General features: G+C 56.6%; 1 protein-coding gene and 2 gene segments (V, D, J or C); all 3 read right to left on the bottom strand.

Moving 5' to 3' along the window:
- Positions 1 to 846: 846 nt before the first annotated feature.
- LOC125334696 lies at positions 847 to 18,146 on the bottom strand. The segment is given in 3 exon segments: positions 847 to 922; positions 1,316 to 1,658; positions 18,080 to 18,146. Coding segments are annotated over 3 exon segments (471 nt in total).
- LOC125331444 lies at positions 3,380 to 4,178 on the bottom strand. The segment is given in 2 exon segments: positions 3,380 to 3,759; positions 4,098 to 4,178. Coding segments are annotated over 2 exon segments (414 nt in total).
- LOC125331415 lies at positions 7,172 to 8,931 on the bottom strand. The gene is made up of 2 exons (XM_048315377.1): positions 8,841 to 8,931; positions 7,172 to 8,369 (listed from the first exon to the last, which is right to left on the bottom strand). Exons 1-2 carry the CDS (start codon positions 8,914 to 8,916, stop codon positions 7,627 to 7,629), a joined length of 819 nt encoding a protein of 272 aa, XP_048171334.1. The 5' UTR covers positions 8,917 to 8,931; the 3' UTR covers positions 7,172 to 7,626.
- Positions 18,147 to 18,494: the final 348 nt, after the last annotated feature.

Here is an 18,494-nt window from a genome sequence, read left to right as displayed (position 1 = left end):
ACAGTGCTGAGAGCAGTCTGACTCATCAATCCCAAAATTAAACATTCTGAAGGAGAATAGTGTTTCCTGACACAAACTAACATTGGTGACGATGTGGCAGGCAGAGTTCCTGACAAAGGAACCAACAAGCAATAGTACTGAAAACTTCCCTAAAGCCGCTGAGCTAAGGGCTGCTGAGGTGGCGCAGCTCGACGAGCAACATCTGCCTGACTTTATGCTATAAAAACCCAGTGCCACTTTGAAAGGGCAGGGAGGTCTAACACACCTTTCTAGGAGTACGTTGGAAATACACTCCTTGAGGGGGGAGATCCCCTCCAAGTCACTTCTCAAGGCAGGGAAAATGAGATTTTCCCATGGTCATTTGTATTGTGAGTTACATCAATATCTACTTAATAGTTGTTAAGCTAACTTTGAAGTTATTGATTTGATGAATAGGGCACTATTCTGGTAGTTATAACTCTCTATACATTGTAGTAAATAATTCGGATTAAAACCTTTTATCCTAATCATTATCATCATCGATCAAACTAGTAATTCCTTTTATTCATATAAATATATTTAGGTTACCATCCTTAGACGAGTCCCTTCAAGGCAAACATGTCTGGGAACAGCACCTCGTGCAAACACCTATACCCAGTGTTGCAGTGGGGATCCAACCCAGAGTCAGACACACTGCTTCTCTTTGGCTGCAGGACTCCCAGCAAAACCCTCTTTGGTATAACCTCCTCACTCAAGATTAGGGTATGATGACTGACACTTGTGTGGGGATGAAAGTCCTCAAAAGGGTGAGGTGATATCTTATAAACCCAGGAATTTTCCTGCCTTATCGAATGCAGTGAAAAGGTGTTAGGGTGTCGTGAAAGACGAGGGATGTTTTGACAGGGGGCAAAGATAGGGAAAGAGAATGATGGAAGTTTTGCGACTGCAGGGGGGCGAGGGTGCCGGTGTCGGTGCCGGTTTCTCTGTCGGTGTCTCTGTCGGTGTCTCTGTCGGTGTCAGTGCCGGTGTCGGTGTCTCTGTCGGTGCCGGTGCCGGTGTCGGTGTCTCTGTCGGTGTCTCTGTCGGTGACAATGCCGGTGTCGGTGTCTCTGTCGGTGTCTCTGTCGGTGTCAGTGCCGGTGTCGGTGTCTCTGTCGGTGTCTCTGTCGGTGTCGGTGCCGGTGTCGGTGTCTCTGTCGGTGTCGGTGCCGGTGCCGGTGTCGGTGTCGGAAGCGCCCCGGCAGCCCGGCACGAGCGGGGCGAGGCGGCCCCGGCGGCCGAGCGGCAGCGCCCCCTGCTGGCCGCGGGCGGCGCTGCGGCCCCGGCCCCGCCCGGCCCCGCCCGCGGCGGTTCGTGCCCGGCCGCAGCCCCGGCTCCTCTGCCCGTGTCCCCCAGCGCGCAGTAATACACGGCCGCGTCCCCGCGCCGGGGCCGCCGGAGCCACAGCGCGCTGCTCCGGCGATCTGCCGACACCCACAGACCGCCCGCAATGTCCGGCAGCTCTTTGGACTCCTTCACAGTGACCACGAGGAATTCGGGTCCTCGGCCCGGGAGATGACGGTACCACTGGATCCAGTCGGTCTTCTGGATTTTGGGATGTGAGCAGCTGATGTTGATGCCGGTGCCCTCGGTGGTCTCCAGCCGTGGCTCCTGCTGGACCTGGGCTCTGGCTGCAGCCACTGCCAAGGAGAAAAGAAGAATCACTTTTCTTAAACAGAAAATGTGGTTCAGGGGGAGATGGGAGAGGAGGACAGATCAGAGCTAACTGGGGTATATTTTGAGAATAAAGGATGGAGAGATTATTTCTCGGAGAGTGTTTGGGTGAGGACGAGAACGTATGAGGGATGTTTTGAAGGAAAATCAGAACGAAATGACAAAAGCAGACTGGCTGAGAGGTATACATGGATGGATGGATGGATGGATGGATGGATAAAGACATGGAGAAAAAAGGCAAAGTGGGAAGCAATTACTTCACAGAGGGAAGAAAGCATGATAGCGGAGGAGGAGACAGAGGGTAAATAAGAAACGAAAAGGAGCAGGAGGGTAAGAGATGACTTTTGGGCTGGGGACGGTCTCACACAGCCCGCCGACCCGGACGCCCCGACACCACCATCCACACACACCGAGCAGCAGCGCGGCCAGCGCTGCCAGCCCCGCGCTCCGACACCGCCGCATCCCGCTGCTCCGCCGCCCGAGCATCCCTGTCCTGTGCTGTCTCCTCCCCTCCCCTCCCCTCCCCTCCCCTCCCCTCCCCTCCCCTCCCCTCCCCTCCCCTCCCCTCCCCTCCCCTCCCCTCCCCTCCCCTCCCCTCCCCTCTCCTCTCCTCTCCTCTCCTCTCCTCTCCTCTCCTCTCCTCTCCTCTCCTCTCCTCTCCTCTCCTCTCCTCTCCTCTCCTCTCCTCTCCTCTCCTCTCCTCTCCTCTCCGCCTCCAGCTCCCCCTCGGCCGGGCTCAGACCCCGCCTCTCACAGCACCACCACAATGAGCGACACAAGGACGTTTGCCATTGCCAGGGACAAGAGACAGCTGCGTCCCATCCCACACAGCACCGACACTGCATCGGAAGCAGATCCGCTCCGCCACTGGCAGCCCACGGGCGGCAGGATTGCCGAGCCTCTCGCCGTGCCCCCAAGGCACAGCTCCTCCTTTTGCCCTCTGCAGCGCTGCTGAGAGCGGCTGTGTCCCGGCTGGGGCGGAGGGCACGGGGGCTGCCAGCCGTGCTGAAGCCGCGCCCGTGCTGTTTGTCCCGAGTTCAACTGATCCTCCGAGCTGGAGTGAAACCGTCCTTGGTGAGCCTGAAATCAGCATCAGCGGAGCGTGAGCTTTGGAGGGGCAGGAGAGGGAGGGCTCAGGAGACAGGGGCTGCAGTTCAGTGCCTCTTCCCTTGAGACATCTGTAGCGGGCAGCTGCCGTCCCCACTCAGCTGCGCTCAGGCTCCTTCTGACCCTGGCAAGCTGCTCTCTGTGCTGCTCAGGGCCAGAGCAGTGCTCGGTATCCCTGGCCCAGTCAGGAAATTCCCTCGCGGTGAGGGACACACATGCACAGACACGGCTTCGTGCACAGCAGTGTGGAGCCCCACACAAATCTGTGCTTCACGTGTGTCCATGCAAACGGGGCTGCTCCAAGAGCACACGAGGCAGGGACACAGAACCAGCCCTGGGCTCTGCTGAGGACGTGTGGGGCCAAAGCAGCAGGGCTGGAGTGTGGAAGGACAAGGTCCCAGGGGAGCACAAGGGCAATTTTTCTTTACTTAGAGACTGCACAGGGTTGAAATGAGTCAAAATAGTCCAGAACATTTTCCCGAGGGAAGTGCTAGCATGGATGGGGTGAAAACCATCAGGCCATTGTACAGACGTGGGGAGGTCCCGTCTGGTGAGCATCGGGGCGACCTCAGGTTCCCTTGCCCCAAGCTCACCCTCACACAGACACATCCCCTCCCTCCCTCCCTCCCCTGGCTTGTTGCACAGCCGAGGAAGTTCCCTGCACCAGGGTGTCTTGCACAGCACAGAGGTACAAGGCACTGTCAGAGACCTCCACTTCCTCCACCTGCAGGACACTGTATTTCCCCGTGGTGTTCAGGTGCGTGGTGATACGGCCGCTGTGCTTGGCGCCAGGCCCTGCGTGATAGGAGACCAGCTGTGGGGCTTGGCCTTTCTGCACCTGGTACCACAGCAATCCTCTAAAATTACTGATCTGGTATGTGCAGGTGGTCTGGAAGGGATGTCTCTGCTTCACTATGACTTGTCCATCTTCCTGGGTGACCTTGATCTGCCCCGTGGTGCCTGGAAGAAAATCAATGTCAGCAGCTCCACACAAAAGGACTACAGACAGGAAGAGCAAATGGGGTGCAAAACCCTGGTGGAGAAAGGTCAGATTCAGATGGATTGAAGGCAAGAGGAAAGACAGTGAAGGACTCTGAGGTTTCTCTTCTCTCCCTTCCCTTTTCCTTTACAAATCTAAGAGCTTCTTGAGCAAACACTTGCAAAACCACAAACAGAAGCAGAGATTTCGCAGCCCTTTCCCTCTATTCACTGATATTTCCCCACATGATCCTGGTAAGGCTGTTGAGGTTTTCCTGGGGGGAAGAAGAAGGGAGCCTCAGGGAAAAGCCAGGACTTACCCAGGAGCTGGCCCAGGAAGACCGTGAGGATGAGATAGGCGAGGTGCATGCCGAGACCAAGCTGCGTGTTTGCTGAGTGAGGGAGAGTCAGAAACCACCTGCCAGCCCCGAGATAACAGAGCTGCCGGAAACCACTCTCTGGGAGCAGCAAAGGAAGGAGCGGGGGCGGGGCAGAGAAATGACCTGTCCTTCCAGTGCCTGAAATGCTCCTTCTGCGTGTCTCCCTCCTCCAGCAGCTGCCCCCGTGCCTCCCTCAGCCACCGGCATTCTGACCATTCCGTGCCTCTGGGGCCTCAGTCATGGGAAGGGGCTGTTCCCGCTCAGCTCGCAGTGGAGTCCTCACCTCCCCAGCTGGAATCACCAGCTCTGCTGCACACCCAGTGCTGGGCATCTGGGAGGTCAAGGGCTTCTTCCCCAGTGAGCTTTCTCCCCGTGGTGTCCTCAGCTCTGTGGGGTCATTGCTATTTCCTCTGGGAACATCAGATTCCTCTGTCTCTGTTGCTTCTCCCCTGCCTTCCTTCAACTCCCTGGGATAAACGCCCACCTCCTTTCCTCCCACCCCCTTTTCCGAGTGTAGCGGTTTGGTCTAAAATACTCATTACTGTTTATCTTCTGTGACATAAGAATTAGGAGAAATGCAAAGCAGGCAGCAAACTTGAAAGACTATAAAGAAATTTATTAACAGACCTAAAAGAGGGAAAAAAAAAAATTATACCACCTTCAGAGCTCTCCTCCTCCCCCCACCTTCCTCCGTTCTCCCACTGACAATGTAAAAAGACAACCCTTTGGATGTTCAGTCTGTTTACCACTTCCATTATAACCTTGTTCAGTCCATTTAGAAAGAGAAGTCTCTTCTTGCTCATGCTATGAGAACATTATCACAACGAGACAGCCGCCCACTTCCAAATATTGTTCAGTCCATTTAGGAAGAGGAGTCTCTCTGCCTGCATGTGAGTCCCTTCCCCCGACTTGCAGCTTGTTCAAGGTCACACACAGATAGCAATTGGTTTTCCCGCGTTCGAGGGTCCACTCTTGAAGTTTTTTGGGGTACAATTTTAAGGTTGAGCCGTTCAGAAACAAAAACAGAGGCCCTTCTCCTTCCCTGGGAGCAAAGGGTCTTCATCATCTTCATCGTTAGGACTATCTCTGGGAGCATTTCTAGGAACTGAGGTTTTCTCCTTATCCATTTGGAGCAAAAGTCCTCATCTGGTCCATCTCTCCCTGTCCAAACTTCTCATGAAATTACAGCTGCGTCACCATCTGCCTATCTCAGCGCAGGTGCTTTTGCTTACGAGTTGAACGCTCCACCCCCCAGATCTTCATGAAATGACAACGGGATACTCTGATATGTCATAGCTTCACAACAGAATTTCAGCTTTAAGCATCTCCTCTCTCTCTTCCCTAGGGTTTTCAGCTCTTCACAGCAATAAAAGGGTTAATCTCACCTCGGCCTTGCAGCTTTGCAGCTGGAATGTTGAATTTTTCTTATCACAGTGGAGGGGGGGGGAGAGCAAAGCCGCGCTGGCTGCCCACAGCAAGGCAGTGGGGGGGGGTTCCACGACTGGAACAGGTCCATCGGCTCCAGGATGGCCGTGGCCCGGCCCGGCCTGGCCCAAGCAGGGCCTGGCTGGGCCTGCTGGCCCCCGCACGGGGCCCGCAGCCACCTGTCCCAGCACCGGAAACGAGAGAGAGCTTGGGGGGGGAGTTTGCCTATTCTTAAGTGTGGATCACAGAGGCGGTCACAACATTAAGTGGCTTAGAGAATTGTCCATATTCAAACTGAACCGCTGATAGGTTCTGTCAGGTCCCAGGGGAAACTGTAAGCACCCCTTAGCAAGGACATCCCTTCCGGGATTATGCTTGCTAACCTATGACACCGAGTCAACTCCAGAGTGATCCCATACTGGTCATTTTGGTTTTGTCTAAAATGGGTTTGTCACAAAACCCCCTCGAGAATAATAAATAATACAGGTAATGATAATAGTCATTTGAGGAACATTCTCATGCAACTGTTGCACCTCCCCATGGTTTAAAAGGGGTTTCTAGAGAAGTGGAGGGTCCTGAGGCTGTCACAGATTTTCCAGCTGAAAGAGCAGGATCAAGCTTACCCTGTTATGGGCTCCTTTGATGCTTGTGCCTTCTTAAGCTTCAGAACAGAGATAAGACAATAAGACACGTACAGGGAGATGAGGATTCTGCACTTGTGCTGAGAAGAGATACCAGGGCCACATCACTGCAGTCTGTCCTTTCCTGGGCCTTGTGTGTCCTCCCTCATCATCCCTAACCCTTTGTCTCGCTTGGCTGCACCTGCCTCCTCCTCAGCGTCAGCCTTCACAGCTTCTTCAGCACATCTGACTCCCTTCCCTCTTCAGCCTCCAAGTAACTCCTAGAAGATTCAAATCTCTCACTTTCACTTCTCCGTTGAAGGCTCGATCATTCCTCTCATCCTCTCCTCGTGGTTTGCAATATTGAATCACATCATGGTTTACTTTGCAAGGGACCTCTTCTGGGCTCACTTGGTCCAAGCCCTTGCTCAGAAGGGCTTACATAGAGCAGTTTGCCCAGGCCACGTCCAGATGGCTTTTGGAGAACTCCAAGGCTGGAGGCTCCACAGCCTCACAAGCATTCCTTGGTGACTGCTCCCTAATCCCACAAGACCCCCTAAACCCTCCATTCTCGTCATGTTCCTCTTGTCACTTCTTGTCACTGACAAAGCTCAGCCTGAGCCACTTCACAGCAGTTTCCTAATGGCCCATCAATTAGAACCTGATGAGCTCTGAGCTCCCTCCTCCTCTCCCTTATCACCTACTGCCACATTGGTGTCATTGTGTGCTTTGTTTGTCACTTTCCCTTTTCCTTGTTCTTCCCTTGGCAAGGGAAATGGACGTGACGTGAGCCTTAGAGAACCAGACACCCTGGCCTTGCACATGCCCTGACAGTGGCCTCTGCTGAACTTGCTCAAGTGAGGCAGTTCCTGATCATGCTGAACGGCTCCTGTCCCCAAAGCAAATGGGGTTTCTAGAGCAAGTCTCTGCAGGGAAACCTCATGTGCAGCTCGGTCTTTCAGGTGTCTCCCTGCAACGCTTGCAGCATTGCTAAATCCTGGCATCTGCTTTGCAGGCTGCCTGAGAAGTGACAAACGTGAAGGAAAAGGGACCAATCCGTTTCAGGTGGAAGGTGGGTGTGACAGAGCCCTCCGATGATGTGAAATGCTCCTCTAATCCAACACATTCCTTGTTTTCCCTCCGAGATGTTCTACTATTTCAGGACGATGCTGAATGCTCATCCAAGGGTGTTTGGGGGAAGCCGAGGATGAGAAGAAAATGTAGAGAAGCGAATTCCAGCCTCAGGTGGGATTCAAAGTACACCCTCCTTACACATCTAGATGGGAAAGTGGCTTCTCATCCACGTTCCAGTACGAGGCAGAGACATTTCCCCAGGGACAGAGATGGAGATTTCCCTGTCACCTCAGCAAGACTCCCTGCAAACATCTCTCCCGCTGGGACCTACTGAGGTGACGGCACTCCATTTATGAGACCATGTGTGCCTGCCAGCGCAGCTGCTTTGTCAGCTCCCACCACAGATGCTGGCCTGAAGGAGCAGCTCTGCTTTGCAAAGCAGGCTGAGAAGAGCAATGCACGCGCCCAGAGGGCCAAAGGCCATGGCAGAGCCGCAGCCCGCAGCAGTTTCCTGCCAGGCAGAGGAGGCAGAGGGGCGGAGGGGAGGCCGGGCAGTGCGTGCCGAGTGTGTAAGCGCAGGGGGCAGGCTGTGCGAGCCGTGTGTCCGGCGGCCGTGCAGGGCTGTGTCGGGCGCGGTGTGCGCGGGGTCGCTGCGCAGGAAGGAGCTGCGGAGCCGCCTGAGGCCCGGCGGCCGAGCGGCAGCGCCCCCTGCTGGCCGCGGGCGGCGCTGCGGCCCCGGCCCCGCCCGGCCCCGCCCGCGGCGGTTCGTGCCCGGCCGCAGCCCCGGCTCCTCTGCCCGTGTCCCCCAGCGCGCAGTAATACACGGCCGCGTCCCCGCGCCGGGGCCGCCGGAGCCACAGCGCGCTGCTCCGGCGATCTGCCGACACCCACAGACCGCCCGCAATGTCCGGCAGCTCTTTGGACTCTTTCACAATGAGTGCTAGGAATTCGGGTCCTCGGCCCGGGAGCTGACGGTACCAGTAGATATACTCGTTGCTCTGGATTTTGGGATGTGAGCAGCTGATGTTGATGCCGGTGTTCTCGGTGGTCTCCAGCCGTGGCTCCTGCTGGACCTGGGCTCTGGCCACAGCCACTGCCGGGGAGAAAAGAAGAATCACTTTCCGTCAGCAGCAAATGCCGTGCACGCGGATATGGGATCGAGCAGAGGAGGACAGATCTGAGCTAACTGGGATATGTTTTGAGAATAAAGTATGGAGAGACAATTTCTGCGAGAGTGGTTGCTTGGACATTGTATGTGGGATATTTAGGAGAAGAGTCAGACTGCAGAAGGGGAGATTGGAATGACGAAAAGGGATTGACTGCAATGAATGGGCGGGTGGATGAAGGAATGAACGAATGAAGGAATGGCTCAAGAACTGGAGTAATAAAAGCGGCAAGTTCGGAGGGAATGGATTCATTAAGGAGAGAAGAGATGAGGGCAGTGGGTGCAAAAAGGGAGAGGAGGAGCAGGAGTGCCAGAGACGAATCCCGAGCCCAATGCTGATCCCAGGCAGATCCAGACCCAGCCCCGGCCACCGCCACCTCCACTGCCACCCCCGCGCACCGAGCAGCACCGCGGCCAGCGCCGCCAGCGCCGCGCCCCGGCCCCGCCGCATCCCGCCGCTCCGCCGCCCGAGCATCGCTGCTCCCGCCAGCCCCGGCTCTCTGCTGCGGCCGTGCCGCCTCCTCTCCGCCGCCTCCACTCCTCTTCTGTCCTCTCCGCCGCCGCCAGCTCCGCCCCGGGGCTGAGCCCTGCACCGGCGCCGCTCGGGCTCTCACCGAGTCCTGGCATGGAACGGAGGCGAGGCGAACGCGGTGGGAATGGGGCGGCGGTCCGGACTCTGTACTTCGGAGGCGGCGGGGCCGGGGTGGGTGCCAGGGGATCGGGCTGGTATCGTGGAGCTCAAGATTGACACTCCATGTGTTCCTTTCACTCCCATGATCTGTTCCCTCGCATTCTCCCTTTGCCGTCACCTGGCGACTCCTGAATTGGCCTTCAGGGCACTGAAAAGAAATCCACTCACATGGATACTGGAGGTGGACAGGAACCCTCAGTCTTTCTCCCTGGCCACGAATCCAGCCTGATGCAGCACAGGGGAGAAGCAGCTGTGCACTGGCCTGGAGAGATGTGTCTGTGTGTGTGTGAGCACTCGCAGCCATGCTGAGGCACTCTCAACCTTCCAAACAGAATTAAGCTAAGAATCCAAACTTGGGTGAAACCTTTGTTGGGGCCTGCAATTGGCAGAAGCAGAGCGTGATGTTTAGAGCAGCTGGGAAAGGAGGTCTCAGGAAGCAGGGACTGCATTTCAGTGCCTCTTCCCTGGCCAAATCTCCTGCAGGCTGCTACATCCTTGTTCAACTGCACCCAGGCTTCTTCTGAATCTGGCAACCAGCTGAGTCGGAAGCCCCTTCCCTTTCTCTTTCTCTTCCAGAATGATCCACTTGACAAACATCTCAGCTGATGTTGTTTTCTTCTGAGCCCGCTGTCATGGCAAAGATATGGGTGGACACTGTGTATTAGGGAGAGGCTGAAATGTGGTTGCAGGGGCTCCTGCTTAAGAAATTAGGAGAGACACCCCATGGCCCAGGCTGCTCTTTGCAGGGCAAGGAAGAAAGTGGCTCCTTGTGAAGGCTCCAGCTCCCAGCTCAGGAGTGGCCTTGGTTGCTCTCATTCACCCTCGTGCTCTGTTTCCTGTCTGCTCCCTCTCCCAGGTGCACCTCTGACTTTGAGATGTGTCCTGCTACACCCCGTGCTGGCCCTGCCAGCCCTGTGGCCCCACGCCACCGGCAAACAGCTGCAATGAGCCCTGTGTCCGGCAGTGCCAGGACTCCACCGTGGCCATCCAGCCCTCGCCCGTGGTGGTGACCCTGCCGGGTCCCATCCTCAGCTCCTTCCCACCGCCGTGGGATCCTCCACCTCTGCTGATGTTGGCAGCATCCTCAGCTCTGGCAGAGCGCACATCACCTCCGGGGGCTGTGACCCGTCTGGCATTTCCAGGTGCTACTATGGCAGAAGGTCCCTCCCCTGAAGAAGATGCTGGGAAAGCCCCATGGAGACACCTTGAGGAAATCAGAACATGGTACTGGGGAAAGGATGGACATTTTTCAATGTTGGTACCAGGACAGCTGGAAGGCTTTGCCTTTCCCTTTTCTTTTGTCTCCCCTTGGGAGCAAGGTCCCACCAAGGGCAGCCTGGTGGGGACCATCTGCCTCGTCTCCCTGTCTGGGGCAGGTAGACAGGCACCGTACAGGAACTTCTCCACTACCAAGGAGGACACACTCTCAGATGCCCCTGGGCTACCAGCACTGCTGTTCGCCACTTGTGGTTATTTTCCTTCTGTCTTTGTGACTCATTAAATCTTTCTGCTGCATTCAGGCCTGGCCTCTGTGCAATCATTCCCCCCCTGTAGACACTTTCCAAGCTGTCAAAGGTGAAGGGAGCCTACCAAGGCTGGGGCCCCAGAAGACCTGCTGTTTACAAACAGAGGAGTGCTGGTGGGAGATGTGGAAGCCGTCTTGGGCACAGCAACCATGAAATGATGGAATTTTCAGTATTATGTAAAGGAAGGGAAATCGACAAAATCTCTACCCTGGATTTCTGGAGGGTGGACTTTGGCCTATTCAGGACACTGATTTGCAAAGTCCCTTGGGAAGCAGCCCTTTAAAACAAAGGGGCCCCGGAAGACTGGTTATATTTTAAAACAGAAATCTTGAAGGCACAGGAGCAGCGCGGCGCTATGTGCCGAAAGATGAGCTGGTGGAGAAGAAGACCTGCGTGGCTGAGCAGGAGCTTTCCGAGGAACTCAGTGAATAAAAAGAAAGTGTATCACCTTTGGGAAAAGGGCAGGCAGCTCAGGAACAGTTGAAGGATGTTATTAGGTCACGCAGAAAGAAAAGTAGACAAGTGAAAGCTCAATTAGAACTTAATCTGGCCAATTCTGTTAAAGGTAATAAAAAGTGTTTTTACAAACACATTAAGGAGGGTCGAGGAAAATCACATTTCTTCACTGGATGCCGTGGGGAATATATTCACCAAAGATGAGGAAACACACCTGAGGTGCTTACCACCTTCTTTGCCTCACTCTTTAAGAGTAGGATTGATTATCCTCAGGACAACTGGCCTCCTGAGCTGGGAGACAGGGAAGGCGAGCAGAATGGGACGTCTGTAATCAAGAAGGAGGAAGATAAAGATCTGCTAAGCCACTTAGACGCTCACAAGTCTTTGGGATTGGATGGGATACACACTAGGGAGCTGGGGGAAGAGCTCATTAAGCCAGTGCTGAGAAGAGGGGCTGAGCAAGGACGGTGACTCCAAGTTGGAGCTGCCGGTGTTGGTGCCGGTGCTGGTGTCGGTGTCTCTATCGATGTCAATGCCGGTACCCGTGTCTCTGTCGGTGTCAATGCCGGTGTCGGTGTCTCTGTCGGTGTCAATGCCGGTGCCGGTGTCACTGTCGGTGACAATGCCGGTGCCGGTGTCGGTGTCTCTGTCGGTGTCAGTGCCGGTGTCGGTGTCTCTGTCTCTGTCGGTGTCGGTGCCGGTGCCGGTGTCTCTGTCGGTGTCTCTGTCGGTGTCAGTGCCGGTGTCGGTGTCTCTGTCGGTGCCGGTGCCGGTGTCGGTGTCGGAAGCGCCCCGGCAGCCCGGCACGAGCGGGGCGAGGCGGCCCCGGCGGCCGAGCGGCAGCGCCCCCTGCTGGCCGCGGGCGGCGCTGCGGCCCCGGCCCCGCCCGGCCCCGCCCGCGGCGGTTCGTGCCCGGCCGCAGCCCCGGCTCCTCTGCCCGTGTCCCCCAGCGCGCAGTAATACACGGCCGCGTCCCCGCGCCGGGGCCGCCGGAGCCACAGCGCGCTGCTCCGGCGATCTGCCGACACCCACAGACCGCCCGCAATGTCCGGCAGCTCTTTGGACTCTTTCACAATGAGTGCTAGGAATTCGGGTCCTCGGCCCGGGAGATGACGGTACCAGTAGATAGACTCTCCGGTCTGGATTTTGGGATGTGAGCAGCTGATGTTGATGCCGGTGTTCTCGGTGGTCTCCAGCCGTGGCTCCTGCTGGACCTGGGCTCTGGCCACAGCCACTGCCAAGGAGAAAAGAAGAATCACTTTTCTTAAACAGAAAATGTGGTTCAGGGGGAGATGGGCGAGGAGGACAGATCAGAGCTAACTGGGGTATGTTTTGAGAATAAAGGATGGAGAGATTATTTCTCGGAGAGTGTTTGGGTGAGGACGAGAACGTATGAGAGATGTTTTGAAGGAAAATCAGAACGAAATGACAAAAGCAGACTGGCTGAGAGGTATACATGGAAGGACGGATGGATGGTTGGATGGATGGATAAAGACATGAAGTAAAAAAGGCAAAGTGGGAAGCAATTACTTCAGAGAGGGAAGAAAGTATGACAGCAGAGGAGGAGACAGAGGGTAAATAAGAAACGACAAGGAGCAGGAGGGTAAGAGATGACTTTTGGGCTGGGGACGGTCTCACACAGCCCGCCGACCCGGACGCCCCGACACCACCATCCACACACACCGAGCAGCAGCGCGGCCAGCGCTGCCAGCCCCGCGCTCCGACACCGCCGCATCCCGCTGCTCCGCTGCCCGAGAATCCCTGTCCTGTCCTGTCCTGTCCTGTCCTGTCCTGTCCTGTCCTGTCCTGTCCTCTCTTCTCTCCTCTCCTCTCCTCTCCTCTCCGCCTCCAGCTCCGCCCCGGCCGGGCTCAGACCCCGCCTCTCACAGCACCACCACAATGAGCGACACAAGGACGTTTGCCATTGCCAGGGACAAGAGACAGCTGCGTCCCATCCCACACAGCACCGACACTGCATCGGAAGCAGATCCGCTCCGCCACTGGCAGCCCACGGGCGGCAGGATTGCCGAGCCTCTCGCCGTGCCCCCAAGGCACAGCTCCTCCTTTTGCCCTCTGCAGCGCTGCTGAGAGCGGCTGTGTCCCGGCTGGGGCGGAGGGCACGGGGGCTGCCAGCCGTGCTGAAGCCCCGCCCGTGCTGTTTGTCCCGAGTTCAACTGATCCTCCGAGCTGGAGTGAAACCGTCCTTGTGGAGCCTGAAATCAGCATCAGCGGAGCGTGAGCTTTGGAGGGGCAGGAGAGGGAGGGCTCAGGAGACAGGGGCTGCAGTTCAGTGCCTCTTCCCTTGAGACATCTGTAGCGGGCAGCTGCCGTCCCCACTCAGCTGCGCTCAGGCTCCTTCTGACCCTGGCAAGCTGCTCTCTGAGCTGCTCAGGGCCAGAGCAGTGCTCGGTATCCCTGGCCCAGTCAGGAAATTCCCTCGCGGTGAGGGACACACATGCACAGACACGGCTTCGTGCACAGCAGTGTGGAGCCCCACACAAATCTGTGCTTCACGTGTGTCCATGCAAACGGGGCTGCTCCAAGAGCACACGAGGCAGGGACACAGAACCAGCCCTGGGCTCTGCTGAGGATGTGTGGGGCCAAAGCAGCAGGGCTGGAGCGTGGAAGGACAAGGTCCCAGGGGAGCACAAGGGCACTTTTTCTTTACTTAGAGACTGCACAGGGTGGAAATAGTCCAGAACATTTTCCCGAGGGAAGTGCTAGCATGGATGGGGTGAAAACCATCAGACCAATGTACAGACGTGGGGAGGACCCTTCTGGTGAGCATCGGGGCGACCTCAGGGTCCCTTGCCCCAAGCTCACCCTCTCACAGACACATCCCCTCCCTCCCTCCCTCCCTCCGCTGGCTTGTTGCACAGCCGAGGAAGTTCCCTGCACCAGGGTGTCTTGCACAGCACAGAGGTACAAGGCACTGTCAGAGACCTCCACTTCCTCCACCTGCAGGACACTGTATTTCCCGGTGGTGTTCAGGTGCGTGGTGATACGGCCGCTGTGCTTGGCGCCAGGCCCTGCGTGATAGGAGACCAGCTGTGGGGCTTGGCCTTTCCGCAACTGGTACCAGAGCAAGCCATAAAAGCGATTGGTCTGGTATGTGCAGGTGGTCTGGAAGGGATGTCTCTGCTTCACCATGACTTGTCCATCTTCCTGGGTGACCGTGATCTGCCCCGTGGTGCCTGGAAGAAAATCAATGTCAGCAGCTCCACACAAAAGGACTACAGACAGGAAGAGCAAATGGGGTGCAAAACCCTGGTGGAGAAAGGTCAAATGCAGATGGATTGAAGGCAAGAGGAAAGACAGTGAAGGACTCTGAGGTTTCTCTTCTCTCCCTTCCCTTTTCCTTTACAAATCCAAGAGCTTCTTGAGAAAACACTTGCAAAACCACAAACAGAAGCAGAGATTTCGCAGCCCTTTCCCTCTATTCACTGATATTTCCCCACACGATCCTGGTAAGGCTGTTGAGGGTTTCCTGGGAGAAAGAAGAAGGGTGCCTTAGGGAAAAGCCAGGACTTACCCAGGAGCTGGCCCAGGAAGACCGTGAGGATGAGATAGGCGAGGTGCATGCCGAGACCAAGCTGCGTGTTTGCTGAGTGAGGGAGAGGCAGAAACCACCTGCCAGCCCCGAGATAACAGAGCTGCCGGAAACCACTCTCTGGGGGCAGCAAAGGAAGGAGCGGAGGCGGGGCAGAGAAATGACCTGTCCTTCCAGTGCCTGAAATGCTCCTTCTGCGTGTCTCCCTCCTCCAGCAGCTGCCCCCGTGCCTCCCTCAGCCACCGGCATTCTGACCATTCCGTGCCTCTGGGGCCTCAGTCATGGGAAGGGGCTGTTCCCGCTCAGCTCGCAGTGGAGTCCTCACCTCCCCAGCTGGAATCACCAGCTCTGCTGCACACCCAGTGCTGGGCATCTGGGAGGTCAAGGGCTTCTTCCCCAGTGAGCTTTCTCATCTTCCCGTGGTGTCCTCAGCTCTGTGGGGTCATTGCTATTTCCTCTAGGAACAGAAGATTCCTCTATCGCTGCCACTTCTCCCCTGCCCTTCTTCATCATGCCTGGTACAAATGCCCATGTGCCTTCCTCCCACCCCCTTTTCCGAGTCAACTCCAGAGTGATCCCATACTGGTCATCTTGGTTTCGTCTAAAACGGGTTTGTCACAAAACCCCCTCTAGAATGACGTGAATAATAAATAATACAGGTAATGATAATGGTCATATTAGGAACATTCTCATGCAACTGTTGCACCTCCCCATGGTTTAGAAGGGGTTTCTAGAGAAGTGGAGGGTCCTGAGGCTGTCACAGATTTTCCAGCTGAAAGAGCAGGATCAAGCTTACCCTGTTATAGGCTCCTTTGATGCTTGTGCCTTCTTAAGCTTCAGAACAGAGATAAGACAATAAGACACGTACAGGGAGATGAGGATTCTGCACTTGTGCTGAGAAGAGATACCAGGGCCACATCACTGCAGTCTGTCCTTTCCTGGGCCTTGTGTGTCCTCCCTCATCATCCCTAACCCTTTGTCTCGCTTGGCTGCACCTGCCTCCTCCTCAGCGTCAGCCTTCACAGCTTCTTCAGCACATCTGACTCCCTTCCCTCTTCAGCCTCCAAGTAACTCCTAGAAGATTCAAATCTCTCACTTTCACTTCTCCGTTGAAGGCTCGATCATTCCTCTCATCCTCTCCTCGTGGTTTGCAATATTGAATCACATCATGGTTTACTTTGCAAGGGACCTCTTCTGGGCTCACTTGGTCCAAGCCCTTGCTCAGAAGGGCTTACATAGAGCAGTTTGCCCAGGCCACGTCCAGATGGCTTTTGGAGAACTCCAAGGCTGGAGGCTCCACAGCCTCACAAGCATTCCTTGGTGACTGCTCCCTAATCCTACAAGACCTCCTAAACCCTCCATTCTCCTCATGTTCCTCTTGTCACTTCTTGTCACTGACAAAGCTCAGCCTGAGCCGCTTCACAGCAGTTTCCTAATGACCCATCAATTAGAACCTGATGAGCTCCCTCCTTCTCTCCCTTATCACCTACTGCCACATTGGTGTCATTGTGTGCTTTGTTTGTCACTTTCCCTTTTCCTTGTTCTTCCCTTGGCAAGGGAAATGGACGTGATATGAGCCTTAGAGAACCAGACACCCTGGCCTTGCACATGCCCTGACAGTGGCCTCTGCTGAACTTGCTCAAGTGAGGCAGTTCCTGATCATGCTGAACGGCTCCTGTCCCCAAAGCAAATGGGGTCTCTAGAGCAAGTCTCTGCAGGGAAACCTCATGTGCAGCTCGGTCTTTCAGGTGTCTCCCTGCAACGCTTGCAGCATTGCTAAATCCTGGCATCTGCTTTGCAGGCTGCCTGAGAAGTGACAAACGTGAAGGAAAAGGGACCAATCCGTTTCAGGTGGAAGGTGGGTGTGACAGAGCCCTCCGATGATGTGAAATGCTCCTCTAATCCAACACATTCCTTGTTTTCCCTCCGAGATGTTCTACTATTTCAGGACGATGCTGAATGCTCATCCAAGGGTGTTTGAGGGAAGCCGAGGATGAGAAGAAAATGTAGAGAAGCGAATTCCAGCCTCAGGTGGGATTCAAAGTACACCCTCCTTACACATCTAGATGGGAAAGTGGCTTCTCATCCACGTTCCAGTACGAGGCAGAGACATTTCCCCAGGGACAGAGATGGAGATTTCCCTGTCACCTCAGCAAGACTCCCTGCAAACATCTCTCCCGCTGGGACCTACTGAGGTGACGGCACTCCATTTATGAGACCATGTGTGCCTGCCAGCGCAGCTGCTTTGTCAGCTCCCACCACAGATGCTGGCCTGAAGGAGCAGCTCTGCTTTGCAAAGCAGGCTGAGAAGAGCAATGCACGCGCCCAGAGGGCCAAAGGCCATGGCAGAGCCGCAGCCCGCAGCAGTTTCCTGCCAGGCAGAGGAGGCAGAGGGGCGGAGGGGAGGCCGGGCAGTGCGTGCCGAGTGTGTAAGCGCAGGGGGCAGGCTGTGCGAGCCGTGTGTCCGGCGGCCGTGCAGGGCTGTGTCGGGCGCGGTGTGCGCGGGGTCGCTGCGCAGGAAGGAGCTGCGGAGCCGCCTGAGGCCCGGCGGCCGAGCGGCAGCGCCCCCTGCTGGCCGCGGGCGGCGCTGCGGCCCCGGCCCCGCCCGGCCCCGCCCGCGGCGGTTCGTGCCCGGCCGCAGCCCCGGCTCCTCTGCCCGTGTCCCCCAGCGCGCAGTAATACACGGCCGCGTCCCCGCGCCGGGGCCGCCGGAGCCACAGCGCGCTGCTCCGGCGATCTGCCGACACCCACAGACTCCCCTCTGGCTCCAGCACTGCTTTTGTGCCTCGGACAGCCGTTGCTACCAGCTGGGGTGGTTGGTCTGGGAATTGACGGTACCAATGAGTGGAGTCTGCAGTAATTTTGGGGTGCAAGCAAGTGAGGTTCAGGCCGGTGTTCTCGGTGGTCTCTGCCCACGGCCCCTGCTGCACTTGCTCTGTGTCAGCAGCCACTGCTGGCAAAGAAGGAAGAAAAGAGAAAGATCGTCAAAACTGTGCCATTCTGAGTGTTCTTTTGCCAGACGGAGTCAGGAGCAGTGTCCACAAGGCAGAGTCAGACTGGAAGGGAATGTGAGGGAATTCGAAATTCATGCATGCAGAGATCAGGCAGAAGTCAGGTCCACAGGTGCACGGATGCATAGAGAAATGAAGAGTTACAGTGAAGAAGAGAATGCTGTATTCAGGGCAAAAATAAATGCTGAATGTACAGGGCAAAATATAGGCGTATGGAAAAGCAGGCACCCATGCAAGCAGGATATACCGACACAAATTATGAAGACTTCTCGGGGTAAGAGAGGGCAGAGAGGCAGGGAGAGGGAAAGACTTAAGGAGGAGAGGGAACAGTCCGCGCCAGTCTCCCTGGGGAATACCCCAGCCCCAGCTCCAGCCCCAGCCCCCACCGTGTCAAACCCACGCACCGAGCAGCACCGCGGCCAGCGCCGCCAGCCCCGCGCCCCGGCACCGCCGCATCCCGCCGCTCCGCCGCCCGAGCCCCTCTGTCCCTGCCAGCCCCTGCTCTCTGCTCCGGCAGCGCCGCCTCCTCTCCTCCGCTCTCCCCTCCGGCGCCGCCAGCTCCGCCCCGGGGCTGAGCCCTGCGCCGGTGCCGCTCGGGCTCTAGCCAGGTCCTGGCTGGATGCGGGGGGAGAGGCGAGAGCGGTGGGAGTGGGGCGGCGATCGGAGCTGTGGCCCACGGAGACAGGGAGGCCAAGTGCACGGACCGAGAGCCGTTTGTCCGAGGGAGCACAGGACTGACAGATTATTTTCTCCCTTCTCCCCCATCAACTATTCCTTCCCGTTCCCCCTCCACTGGCACGTGGGGATTTCCGAATTGTC

This window comes from Corvus hawaiiensis, chromosome 1 (assembly GCF_020740725.1).
Source record: "Corvus hawaiiensis isolate bCorHaw1 chromosome 1, bCorHaw1.pri.cur, whole genome shotgun sequence".
In the NCBI taxonomy this organism is placed as follows: Eukaryota; Metazoa; Chordata; class Aves; order Passeriformes; family Corvidae; genus Corvus; species Corvus hawaiiensis.
Note: the sequence above shows the minus strand (reverse complement) of the source record. Positions and strands in the feature narration are given on the sequence as shown.

Excerpts from the sequence above, each read along its gene's own strand:
- LOC125331415 (XM_048315377.1), bottom strand. The coding sequence starts at position 8,916 with ATGCTCGGGCGGCGGAGCGGCGGGATGCGGCGGGGCCGGGGCGCGGCG. Across the intron at positions 8,370-8,840 it reads GCTGGCCGCGGTGCTGCTCG|TGGCTGTGGCCAGAGCCCAG; the intron begins GTGCGCGGGGGT and ends TCTCCCCGGCAG.